Consider the following 13,415-nt stretch of genomic DNA (forward strand, 5'->3'; position numbering starts at 1 on the left):
AGGGGCAAGGAGAACCAAGACAGCCAGGGGCCTCCTTCCTGCTGCAGCCCTTATTTGCCTTCACAGCCACAGAGTACTAAAGGTCCTCTAGATGCGCCTCATCCATTGTTGGGGTTTTGTGAAGTTCGGACCGCGGTTAGTCAGGAGCCTCACCTCAGACCTGCTTGCCAAGGGGGACCCTACAAGGAATATGAACGCTCCGCATGATGTAGCTCTGAGGGTCTTTTGCCCACACAAACCTCTACATCACAACAAGGTCGCGGTCCATCAGAGAGGATACACTTGGAGACTGATTGGTTTTTTTAAACCAGTTTCTAAAAACATCAGACATCAGACTCAAACACTATGGATTGCAAACATTTTAATAGCTCTAGAAAGCCTGGTTAAATTACTTTTACAATATTATACAAAAATGATTAAAAATAGAAGGTTAAGACTAACAATGGCTGTAAGTCTTCTACTACTGGACTGCTGGCCAGGAGAGGCTTCCTTATAGCAGGCTAGGTGAAAGTGCTATGATGATTACATTGCTGCTTCTCCAAACTTCCTTACAGCACAGCACATTACTACCTGCTGCAGGTTATTCCCTTCTACTAAGTGCAGTATAAGGGCTTGTCCACACTTGAAATGCTACAGTGGCACACCTGCAGCACTTCAATGTGACACAAAATGAAGTTACTTACCCATAACTGGAGGTTCTTCGAGATGTGTGGTCCCTATCTGTATTCCACTGAGGGTTATGCAGATATACCATGTGCTTGGAGCCAGAGCTTTTGAAAATAGTACTGTTTGGTGGTCTGCACATGTTCCCTGTGAGAAAGGGGGAAGAGGGTCACCAGTGTCTCCAATTCCTTCTCTACCACAGATCTGTTGGATCCGCAGCAGAGGGGATAGAGGGGGTGGTGGTGTTGGAACACAGATAGGGACCACACATCTCAAATAACCTCCAGTTATAGGTAAGCAACTTCGTTTTCTTCTTCGAGTGATGGTCCCTATTGTATTCCACTAAGGGTGAGTAACAAGAATTACCTATGTGGGCAGGATGGTGCGAGGAGACTGTGGAACTGAAGATTGCTGCTCCAAATGAAGTATCCGTCACAGAATCATGCACTCGAGCGCAGTGTGTGGAAAGGTAGGTACCGAACTTGCATATGTCTGCAAGGGGCATGTTGTGGAGTGCAGCTATAGTTGATGCTTGCACTCTCATAGAATGGGCCCGAATCCCTTCAGGTGGAGCTTGCCCCAATAACTGGGAGCAGCATGTAATGCACCCTAAAATCCACTTGGAGATTCTCTGGGTGGAAATGGCTTACCCTTTGACCCTCTCCACAATGGCTACAAAAAGCTGAAGAGATTTCCTAAATGACTTTGTCCACTCTCAGAGGTCAGTGGTATCCATTCCACTGGAGGAGCCAGTACCAGGAACTGCATCTGTCTAGAGACCAACAGCTCCTGAGACGCTGGCAGAACTGGAGTAGGCAGAGTCGCAGGATCCGTGATTGGTGCCGGCGGATCTGGTGACCAGTGCGGCCGTTTCTTGGTCTTATGAGACTTGGAACATGTAGCTCCTTTGTGGCCAGAACTCATGGATAGTGCTGAATCCTTCTTAGACTTGGAAGATGACTCACTGCCATGCTTATGCACATGCTTCCTTGGTTCATGGCTAGGCCCCAACATGGGGTCCTTAGCACTGGTATCGGAGGAGCCTGATGGAGGTCCCGCAGTAGGGGGAGCGCTCTTTGCCTGTGCAGGCTGATGTACGGGGGCGGGGGGCGGTTCCCTGGTCAGGCTTCAAGACCAGTCCCATGGCAGTCTCCATAAGGCGGTTCCTGAGGTGTAGAGTCCGGTTCTCTTGAGCACAGATAGGAAAGGACAGTCAGATACTGCACCTGGATGCGAAGTGGGCTGCCCCCAAGCAGTACAAACAGCAATGGTGCTCGTTGCTGATGGAAATTGGGCGAGGGCAGGAAACACAGGTTTTGAACCCCAGCATCTTTGGCATAATCTAGTATCCAGGTCCAGATACTAGAGGGGGAAAGTTTGGTGGAAACACTGCCAAAGCAGCATCACCAGTGCTAAATCTAGTATGAAAGGAAATTTCAAACAAACAAAAAAACCAGAACAAAATAATAAATCTAAACTGCAAACAGTACTAAGGATATTTTTGTAAAATTTTGGAAAGTGTATCACAAGGACAATAGGAGAGTAAAAGCTCTGACTCGCTCCATCCAGCAGGAGGAAGGAACTGGAGACGCCAGCAGCCCACTTCCCCCTTTATTGCCTCAGGCAAAACCACAGGTGGCACAAGGTACATGCACAGACCATCAAACAGTACAGCTTTCAAAAGCTCTGGCTCTGGGTCCATGGCACACAGCCCTTGGTGGAATACAATAGGGACCATCACTCCAATAAGAATTTACACAGATGGGAGGGCTCTCCTTTTGGTGTAGGTAATCCACCTCCCTGAGAGGCAGTAGCTAGGTTGGCCGAAGAATTCTTTTGTCAACCTAACACTGTCTATGTGAGGGGTTACTTTGGCTTAAGTACACTACTTAGGGGGGTTGGATTTTTCACACACCTGAGCAATGTAGCTGAGTCAAACTAACTTTTTGTGTAGACCAGGACTAAGTGCTAGCCAGCTATGGCGCTTAATGGGTCCCATTACCTACAGACCTTGCCTCAGGCTTGGTCCACACTTCAACGTAGCTATGTCAACCTAACTTTTGCCAGGGAGTGAAAAATCCACCAACATAGCTAACCCCCAGCGTGGACTCAGTTTTGTCGATGGAAGAAAGCTCCCACTGACATATCCAATTTAATTTGGAAAGGTGGTGTTCCTGCCTCTATTGACAGAAAACACCCTTCTTGTGGTGTAGACTACATCTACACTATGGGGTTATGTTGGTGTAACTTCCCTTTACTTCCCTTCACTTTCAAGGACCTCCACAGCATATACTCACCCTACCTTTCATCTTTCATGGGCTATGAAGATGCCTGCCTTAACTTTGCCAATTTTGCCAGTCTTGATTGCCCTTTTCCTTTCCCTTTTCCAAACACTTGCTTGGTTTCTACCATGCTACCCCTCCAATGCATGGAAGGAGCCCTCTGTAAATATCCACAAAGCCACCTTATTGCCTCCTTCAAATCCTTACTTAAAACTCTCCTTTGCTATCATGCCTACAAAAACTCAACAATGATTAGGCAGGTAGTGTGCTCTAACCTCTGCTTATCATGCTAACCAGCATCATCACGCTGTTTACTTGTGCTTCCTGTCTGTTGAATCCACCTTATCGTACACTTAGGGCTTGTCTACCCTACCGCTTAAGTCAATGTAACTGATGTCACTCAGGGGTGTGAAAAAGCCGACATTGCTTCCGCCTCTTGTTGAAGTGGAGTAATTATGCCAATGGGAGCACTCTCTGTGGTCAGGAATAATCTTTAGGTTAAGTGTTTTTGTACAATGTGTAACACAATGGGGGGTTGATCCTTGACTGAAATCTCTAGTCGCCACCACAATACAAGTAATAAAAGATAGTCATAAGGGGGGAAAACAGCAAGAAATGTAAAGACACTGAAGCAGCAAGTGTGACCTTTTTTACTTCTCTGATTTTCCTCTGGTTGTGGTCTAATACCCCATCTGTTTTACTTTGAATTTGACAATCTAAACACAAACAACAGTCCGAACAATAAGTAGTGTTTAGTAAATCACATGTCCATTCTAGTCATTGTTCCTTGGAACAAACAAGCCTGTTATCAGCATTTTTGCAGTCTGCTCTTTTGGCTTGCTTTCTGGCCCTGGTGACTAGATCAGTAACCACAACAGCATTCTGAAATGTAACCGAAGGGTTACACTTTTCCATTCATTCTGCACAGAGTGATGTCAAATATTGTGTGTGTGTAGTCCATCTATGAAATGGGGACAATGATATTTCTATATTCCTCTGTAAGGCACTCTGAAATCAAGGGTCACAAATGCTATGAAACAGAAAGGTGATATTATTATATAATGCTGGTTTATGTATTGAGATTTTCAAAATCAGAAATGCCCCCTTGAAAGCTCTAGTCACTTTTTCATATATCAGTTAAAAGTTTAAAACAACTTAAAACAAGAAAAGCAAGTACTGACACTTTCTAAAGCCAAAAAGAAGAAAAGGAAAGTCCCAACAAAGCCACACAATACTCTCCAGCACACTATATTATTATTACTGCCATGTTTGTGTCTGGTTCTGCCCACCTTAACATATTACTCAATAAAATGTAAACTGACATTTTGGAAAACAAATAGCCTTCAGAATTATATTTACAGCATCCTTTTGAAAATGTACACATTACAAAATTTCCTAAGAACGCACACAGTACAATATTGACCAAAAAATCCAATCTACAAGTTTTATTGCTTTGTATCATTAGCTGTTTTATAAACCTGCTGTAATTGTAACTCAAGTTATGTCTTTAGGAATATAAAATTGTTAACTAAACATAGTAACATAAGGTGGGGTGGGCAAGAAGCTGGTAGATTATATGAAAGAACTGTTACGTTCTAACGGGCTTCCAAAACTGAACAATTCTCTCCAGAAACTTGGTAAACAATTCTAACGTAAGGTGCTTTACCACCAAGCGGCTGCATTTTCTCCACCTCTGATTTTGTGTATTGTAATAATAACCTGTCTTCATGAAAAGTATCTTTCAAAAAGCTAAGTATATATATTAGTCTTAGGGTTTGCCTACTCTTGAAATTTGTTGTGGGTGAACTCAAATTATTTCATGTTAAAGTGCCCTGTGTCCACAAACAAAGGTGGTGGTTTGGTTCATTATTTATTTATGTAGGCAAATCACACATTAACTTCACTTTGGAAGATGGCTGCTGTTCAATGCCTTTAAATTCTGGCGTATAACGGAAGTAATCTGGGGTACTGTGGTGATGTAATTTCTTTGGTAATCTTGTACAAAAACAGATTTAATAATGCCATTCAACATCTCATCTTGCTATCTACTGGCAACCTTTTGTTTATATCTTCTGTCTTCAATTACTGGCAAGCCAGACTCAGATGATCTCTGAATTGCTCCAGGTTTCATTCGACAAGGTGCAGGTTTAATTCAGGTTTATCTTGGGAATTTTACTAGCTACAGAATGCACTTGGTTATACCACAGAATTCTCTTCTAGCTATGGATCTCCATTGGACCTGGAAGCCATTTTCAATGATCTCCTTACTTAGTTCCAACTTGAACCTCTCAGACCCTAAATTAATATGACCTAAAAAGGCTTCTCACCTGACCATAGACTACAAGAACTAACTTCTTTGGGTCAATTAAGGGTATGTCTACAATGTAAACAAACAACAATAAACAAACCCTGCAACAGTAAGTCTCAGGCTTGTGCACAAATGTTCTCCGGTGCTAAAAATAGGTGTGTAGGCATTTCTGCTCAGGCTAGAGCTTAGGCTCTGAAACCGACCTCCTCTGCCAGGCTTCAGAGCCAGAACTCTAGTCCAAGCAGGAACACCTACCAGGTTAGTTTTAGCACTGCAGTGCGAGCATGAGTCTGTAGACTTGGGCCCTGAAACGCACAGCTGCAACCTTTTTTTGGGAGGAGAGGGGGCCACTGTAGACATACCCTAAGAAAGTAAATATACCCTCAGGTCTCTCCCCCTTTGTCCAAGAAAACATTTTATCCAGCATGTTTTCATTGTCTCTGCAGTGTTTGTTCAGGTGCACAGGCATATACTGTACCATGTCAGAAGGCAGTGCATGCTTCATTAGGCTATATGATTTTCTTACATCATGCACTTATCCTAGTCCCAAGATTTCTAATCTAAACTCCATCAGGTACCTTCAGAGCTGCTGAAATTTGTATTTTTTAAAAAATGTTCTTTAATAATTTCTTCACAAAAAGTTCCTTTTTTATGTGTTGAAAGTAATTAACTTTTTCAATGTCACAACCATTTTCATAACATTTTAATAAAAATAAAATATATTAATGATGATAATAATGAAAATTTTTAAAAAATTAAAAATGAGTCTGAATATTTCAAAATAACAGAAACCCCTCAGACAGGTTTTTATTTTTTGTCCAGCTATAGTATGTTTCACCTATCACTGTAGTATCGAGAATATAATCAAGACAAGAATTGCCCCCAAAATGGATAGCATGCATTGTTTTTTGAACATACTGAAGTTAATGGGTAGTGTTTAGATTTGAGAGTTTTGTTTAGTCCATTTTAGAGATAAAATTCAGCTTGCAAAATTTGGAGTTGCATTCAGATTCCAATTCCCTGCCTGAATTCCAACAAATTCAGGTTGTTATGACTGGGGATTTTGGTTCAGTTCATCTCCAGAACAGGCTAACTGATCAAACAATTAAGTAACTGTAAATATATAAAACAACCACAATGTGTAAGCAATTTTTAAAATAAATGATCTTTAGAATTAATTGTTAAAATGTATGGTAGTTTCCTGCCCCCCCTTTTATATATGACAAGCTCAGACTCTCCATTCTGCAGCATTATATCTGATGACTCTCCTAACTAAAGCTTCAGAGTAGCAGCCGTGTTAGTCTGTATTCGCAAAAAGAAAAGGAGTACTTATGGCACCTTAGAGACTAACAAATTTATTTGAGCATAAGCTCACTTCATCAGATGCATTCAGTGGAAAATACAGTGGGGAGATTTATATACACAGAGAACATGAAACAAAGGTTGTTACCATACACACTGTAACGAGAGTGATCACTTAAGGTGAGCTATTACCAGCAGGAGAGCGGGGGCGGGGCGGGGGAACATTTTGTCGTCATAATCAAGGTGGGCCATTTCCAGCAGTTGACAAGAACATCTGAGGAACGGTGGGGAGGGGGGAATAAACATGGGGAAATAGTTTTACTTTGTCTAACGACCCATCCACTGCCAGTCTCTATGCAAGCCTAAGTTAATTGTATCCAGTTTGCAAATTAATTCCAGTTCAGCAGTCTTTCATTGGAGTCTGTTTTTGAAGTTTTTTATTGAAGAATTGCCACTTTTAGGTCTGTAATCGAGTGACCAAAGAGACTGTCGTCCTTCAGGATAGGTTGCAGATCCTAGCCATCACCTTCAGCTCCCAACTAAAACCTCTCCAATGCATCATCAAGGATCTACAACCTATCCTGAAGGACGACGCATCACTCTCACAGATCTTGGGAGACAGGCCAGTCCTTGCTTACAGACAGCCCCCCAACCTGAAGCAAATACTCACCAGCAACCACACACCATGCAACAGAACCACTAACCCAGGAACCTATCCTTGCAACAAAGTCCATTGCCAACTGTGTCCACATATCTATTCACCATCATAGGGCCTAATCACATCAGCCACATTATCAGAGACTCGTTCACCTGCACATATACCAATGTGCTATATGCCATCATGTGTGAGCAATGCCCCTCTGCCATGTACATTGGCCAAACTGGACAGTCTCTACGTAAAAGAATAAATGGACACAAATCAGACGTCAAGAATTATAACATTCAAAAACCAGTCGGAGAACACTTCAATCTCTCTGGTCACTCGATTAGAGACCTGAAAGTGACAATTCTTCAACAAAGAAACTTCAAAAACAGACTCCAACGAGAGACTGCTGAATTGGAATTAATTTGCAAACTGGATACAATTAACTTAGGCTTGAATAGAGACGGGGAGTGGATGTGTCATTACACAAAGTAAAACTATTTCCCCATGTTTATTCCCTCCCCTCCACCCCCCCGTTCCTCTGACGTTCTTATCAACTTCTGGAAATGGCCCACCTTGATTATCACTACAAAAGGTTCCTCCCCCACCCAGCTCTCCTGCTGGTAATAGCTCACTTTAAGAAGGCCAATGGCATTTTGGGATGTATAAGTAGGGGCATTGCCAGCAGATCGAGGGACGTGATCGTTCCCCTCTATTCGACATTGGTGAGGCCTCATCTGGAGTACTGTGTCCACTTTTGGGCCCCACACTACAAGAAGGATGTGGAAAAATTGGAAAGAGTCCAGCGGAGGGCAACAAAAATGATTAGGGGACTGGAACACATGACTTACGAGGAGAGGCTGAGGGAACTGGGATTGTTTAGTCTACGGAAGAGAAGAATGAGGGGGGATTTGATAGCTACTTTCAACTACCTGAAAGGGGGTTCCAAAGAGGATGGATCTAGACTGTTCTCAGTGGTAGCTGATAACAGAACAAGGAGTAATGGTCTCACGTTGCAGTGGGGGAGGTTTAGGTTGGATATTAGGAAAAACTTTTTCACTAGGAGGGTGGTGAAACACTGGAGTGTGTTACCTAGGGAGGTGGTGGAATCTCCTTCCTTAGATATTTTTAAGGTCAGGCTTGACAAAGCCCTGGCTGGGATGATTTAGTTGGGGATTGGTCCTGCTTTGAGCAGGGGGTTGGACTAGATGACCTCCTGAGGTCCCTTCCAACCCTGATATTCTATGATTCTATGATCACTCTCGTTACAGTGTGTATGGTAACACCCTTTGTTTCATGTTCTCTATGTATATAAATCTCCCCACTGTATTTTCCACTGAATGCATCCGATGAAGTGAGCTGTAGCTCACGAAAGCTTATGTTCAAATAAATTTGTTCGTCTCTAGGGTGCCACAAGTACTCCTTTTCTTCTAACTAAAGCTGTGACTCTGGAAATGGTAGAGATAACAGCATAGCAGGTGGGTTTTCCATAGATGCTTCTACAGAATCTTCAGCTGTGAATGTAGAGATTGATCTTCTGTCTGTTGTAGTAGGGACTTGTAGGAGACAATTTCCTGCTGCCTCTTCTGTGTTGATTGCCGTCTGCTTACCTCTCTAATGCCAGGTAAAGCATCCTGCACAACACTCAGATTCAATCAGAATGCATAATATAAAAAGTTGTGGAGGTTTTTGGTGGTTTTCTGTGTGTACTTTTCTAGAATTACAGCATTTTTAACTCTTTTTTCAGTTGATCTTATCAAACTTTATTCTGCCACTGTAAATACAATATCAGACATAACTCATTCATTTACCTAGCACCTTTCATCCAAGAGTCTCAAAGCACTCGATAAACAATTAATTAGGCCTAAAAGCACTTCTATGAGGGAGGTATTATTATATATGTTTTAAATGTGTCAGTGGTGGCACAGAGAAGTTAGTTAATTTGCCCAAAGTCACATAATGAATCAGAGACAGCAATAAAAGCTAGAACTCCTGATTCCAAGTCTCTGTTTAACAACTAGAGGAACACTCCCCAGGATATTTTAAATTCTACTCCTTTAACTCTCCCTTGTATATATTGTCATATATAGTTAAATTAGGATTCTATTATTTCTATTGATTTTTTTTTGTTTTGCTTAAACATTCATCAAAGAAGTTTAGAAAAAGAAATATTTTTGGATGTGGGGGTTGAGAGAGAAATAAGATAGAACAACTAATGTTTAAAAATGGAAACTCAACTTGGCTGAGGAAATCCATTACACACAAACACTCTGTGGTGAAGTCATGCAGCCATCACCTGAAGGCAGCTAGTTTCAGTCAGCCCTGTTTGGTTAGGCCTGGTTCAGAGACTTCACTAGTCTTGGTTGATGATCTCCCTAGAGACATCCAAGGTCAGTTATCCATATTGATTCTTTTATATTTAACAGCAGTCTTTGATACCATTTACTAGTGCTTTAGTTCCCAGTGCCACACTTCTACTTGCTAAGCTTTTCCCTCCACAGTCTCTCCTGTGGTGCTGTTTTCATGTTCTGCTTCTGAAAACCAATCTGTTTGTGACTCCCTCTGCTCTGTAATTGTTTAATTCCCCCTTTACCTCACTTACAGAGGGGGTGGCATGATACATAAGCAATCTGTAGATGAGAAGTGGGTTGTAAAGATAGGTGGGGATGGAAGAGGAGGATGTGCAGAGGCAGGTAGGTGCAGCATCAGGGAGACAGAGCAACCTCAAATCAGGGAAAGTGACCATTTCACACAAACAGCCGAGAGCAGTCTCCAGTTGCATTTATGGTTCGGCAGCAGTGGCATGTGGCCCCCAGAAGCTGATTCTAGCTAGGGGAGTAAGCAGTATTTAGCCTACAGAGGCATGATACCTGGAGGTATGGTCACGACCTATCCAGCTTTTCCCAGGATCATCCTTTTTTTGAGGCGATTGTCCCAGGAAATCTGTAAGTCTTCCTGGGACAATAAAAATTCCAGTTTTTGTCAGTTGCGTAATATACCATTCACCACAAATTTGATCAAAGCTGAAGCCATGGAAGGGAGGGTTAAGGAGCTCAATCCGAAAGGGGAAGGGTCACTTTGTGCCTAGCCCTGACAGCCCATGCTTCCAACAGAAATGCAAATACGGTTGCCTCCCCTTGCCCCAATGCCTTAGCCTGGCTGCACAATCCTGCTCCCCCTATCCAGGTGGCAGCTGCTGGCTATCTCGACTCTGACCATTCCCACAGCATAACCACAACACCTCCAACTTAAGAACTGGGCTTGGCCAGGCCAATAGAGGGAGAAGGAGCCTGACTTATTGAGAAAGCAGAGACCACACAGGAAAGGCTCCATGATGGATGTTCTGGTTTTTTGTACTTCAGAGGTGGCAACCCTACTTGGAGGAACTATGAGCAGTGAGAGCAACAGATAAGGCAAGAAAAGAATGCACTCCAACTTGCTGCTCACACACCCAGCAGCTCTAAAACGTCCTTCCTGCCTGAACTTAGGTTGTCCAAGGGTCAGAAGTCGCTCCAGTTTCTCCAATACAACATGTAGCTCAGCATGCTCTTTTAATCCTTATAGTGCCTGAAGAATTAAGGAACATGCACATAACTGTGCCCCTAACTCAAGGCCCTCTTGCCCAGCCTTTGTCTAACACTGCACCACCCCCACCCCTCGTCCCCCCCACCACCACACTATTTCACCACAGGGCAGACAGTGCAGGAGGTACAGAAAATTGAATCCTGTGGAGACTCAAGAAAAATTCTCATTGCATCACACTATTATTTCCATAACAAAAAGCTCTGCACTGAGAACACAAAAGTTCATTGTAATTTAACAATGTTCCTCACAGCAGAAGGCCTAACAGGAGTGATGTTCTAAAAAGTCTGAATGATACTTGATTTGTTTTGTAATTTTAATCTCTTTTTGTCACTTGTCAAATGGAGATAAACCCAATATAAGGCACTATAGTTATACTGTATAGGCATGCAGATTCTAGAATCAAAAACGGGATGTTACCTTCATGAGAGATTTCCTTCCAGGGATTTGGTGGGTACATGAAAGCAGCATTCTGGATTTGGTCATGAATGTCTTCATCTTCATTGAATGGAAATGTACCACTAAGGCTCACATAAATAATGACACCCACAGACCACATATCCAAAGACCTATTATAGCCTTTGTTTCTCAGCACTTCTGGAGCAAGGTAGGCTGGTGTGCCCACTACTGAGCGCCTGAATGACTTCTCTCCAATGATTCGGGCAAAGCCAAAGTCACAAAGTTTTACCTGTTTGAACAAAGTGTTATAGTAAAATCAACAGAAATAACATTTTAATTTTGTTTTACTCTCTGCCTACTTCAGATTCTTTTGTAATTCATTGCTGGAGCTCAGGGGTGAGCTGTCTTTGTCCTGTCTCTCCATAGGCACCTCTTTCAAGTAGCAGGCCTATTCATGCACTTCTCTCAGAGAGGAATCACACAATTCAACCCACTGTTAGCCTTGATCAACAGTTTCTCATCTGTGCTTTCCTCAGCAGGCTCAAGGAACTGTGACCAGTTGGTACATGCAGTGACACCAGATAGGTTGTTCAAAAAAAACCCAAAAAAGTATTTATTTATCCATAAGAACATAACAAGGAGAGAGAAAAGGATTAAAACAACAAAAGCCTAAATACATAAATGCTAAGCCTAACATTTCCTTCAGTTAGATAGGCCAGATATAGTCTTGGTATTTCCCTGCTCTCCTGAGGACCAAGCTACAGTCTGCTCTTCTGCAGACCCATGTCTCCCTGTCTCTTCAGAGGCTCAGCTTTTAATCACTCTCAAGCTCCTTGTTTAAGAGTTCCCATCTGAAAGTCCCTGGGTGTTTCAAAATGGGATCACACCCCAGGGGCCCAGTCAGATTCCCAATTCCACATTACTGTAAGCAAACTTCAAAGGAATTATAACCTCCACTATCCATTTCAGTACCAGCAACTGGGGATATCTACAGCCATTTACTTTGTTTCCTGCCAACTAAAGCTAACTAAGACTGATTTGACCCTTAGATACCCTTTATCCTGAATTGCTATGACCACCAGACCCACAGATGTCTCTCTCTATATAAAAAGTTCATGAAATTAATACAGATATTTCCCACGTTCTTCACAATCATGGACCTAATTTTCAGACAGATAGGTGTGTGATTATTGTGGCTATGTGTGCAAATGACCAATTAGCATGGCCAAAACTATCCATTTGCATGTGTAAAACACCTGAATTGCATTCTAATATTGTACAATTAGATATCTAGTTGTTTGCAAGTTTCTGCACACAAAGTGACATGGCTGATTTTTTTGAAAATCAGGTCAAATATTATTGCAAAAAAACAAAACAAAACAAACCCTAAAGCCCAAGATTTTCATAAGTAACTTGTGATTTTGGATGTATCTAGTTGGGTACCCATCAACAGATGCACCCAAAATCACCGGTCACTTTTGAAAATCCTGGTCCATACAAATAACCATAGCTAAAGCAACAATTTAGTAATGGGTATTTTTAGTAAAAGTCATGGACAGGTCAAGGGCAATACATAAAAATTCATGGGTTATGACCTGTCCATGACTTTTACTAAAAACACCCATTACCAAATCTTAAGGGGCTTGCTGCTGGGGGGCACCGGGGCTGCTGCTGGGGGAGGGGGGAAGAGGGACATCTGGAGGAGCCGCTTCTGGGGGAAAAGACAGGGGGTTGTTGCTGGGGAGGGTGGGGGTGTCTGGCGAGCTGGTGCTGGGGGACAGTCGCCCTGGGGGGATGGGTGTATTTGGGGGGGCAGGGCCAGCCATGGCACCAGCTGCCAGGGGCTGTTGGCAGCTGCTGCACCGGCCACCCAGGCACTCCTGCCAGGGGCCACTGGCAGCGGCTGCACTGGCCGTCCGGGAACCGCTGCCGGGGGCTGCTTGCAGAGGCTACACTGGTCACCTGGGGACTGCGGCTCAGGCAGTCCCTGGGGCCAGCCACACCAGCTGCTGCTCAGGTGGTCCCCAGAGCTAGCTGCCTGGGTATGCCTGAGCAGCGGTCAGCGCGGCTGGGACTGGGGCCACTCCAGCAGCGGACGGTGCAGGTGGCTGTGCGGCCGTCGGAGCAGCTGGCTGCAGAGCCGCTCCAACAGTGGCTGTCCCTGGGGCCACCTGAGCAGCTGGCACCAGAGCCAGCTGCTTGGGTGGCTCTAGGGTCAGCCACACTGGCTCCCGCA

At 43.4% G+C, this 13,415-nt stretch overlaps 1 protein-coding gene across 2 annotated transcripts in view; it reads right to left on the bottom strand.

Annotated features, from left to right (window-relative positions):
• PRKD1 (protein kinase D1) overlaps positions 1 to 13,415 on the bottom strand; it is a 278,692-nt gene that overhangs the window by 9,450 nt on the left and 255,827 nt on the right. For both annotated transcript variants that reach the window (XM_074955789.1, XM_074955788.1), the window contains one exon: positions 11,201 to 11,468. In XM_074955789.1, the coding sequence (XP_074811890.1) occupies positions 11,201 to 11,468 (268 nt within the window). The remainder of the gene's footprint in view (positions 1 to 11,200; positions 11,469 to 13,415) is intronic.

This window comes from Natator depressus, chromosome 6 (genome assembly GCF_965152275.1).
Source record: "Natator depressus isolate rNatDep1 chromosome 6, rNatDep2.hap1, whole genome shotgun sequence".
Lineage (NCBI taxonomy): Eukaryota > Metazoa > Chordata > Testudines > Cheloniidae > Natator > Natator depressus.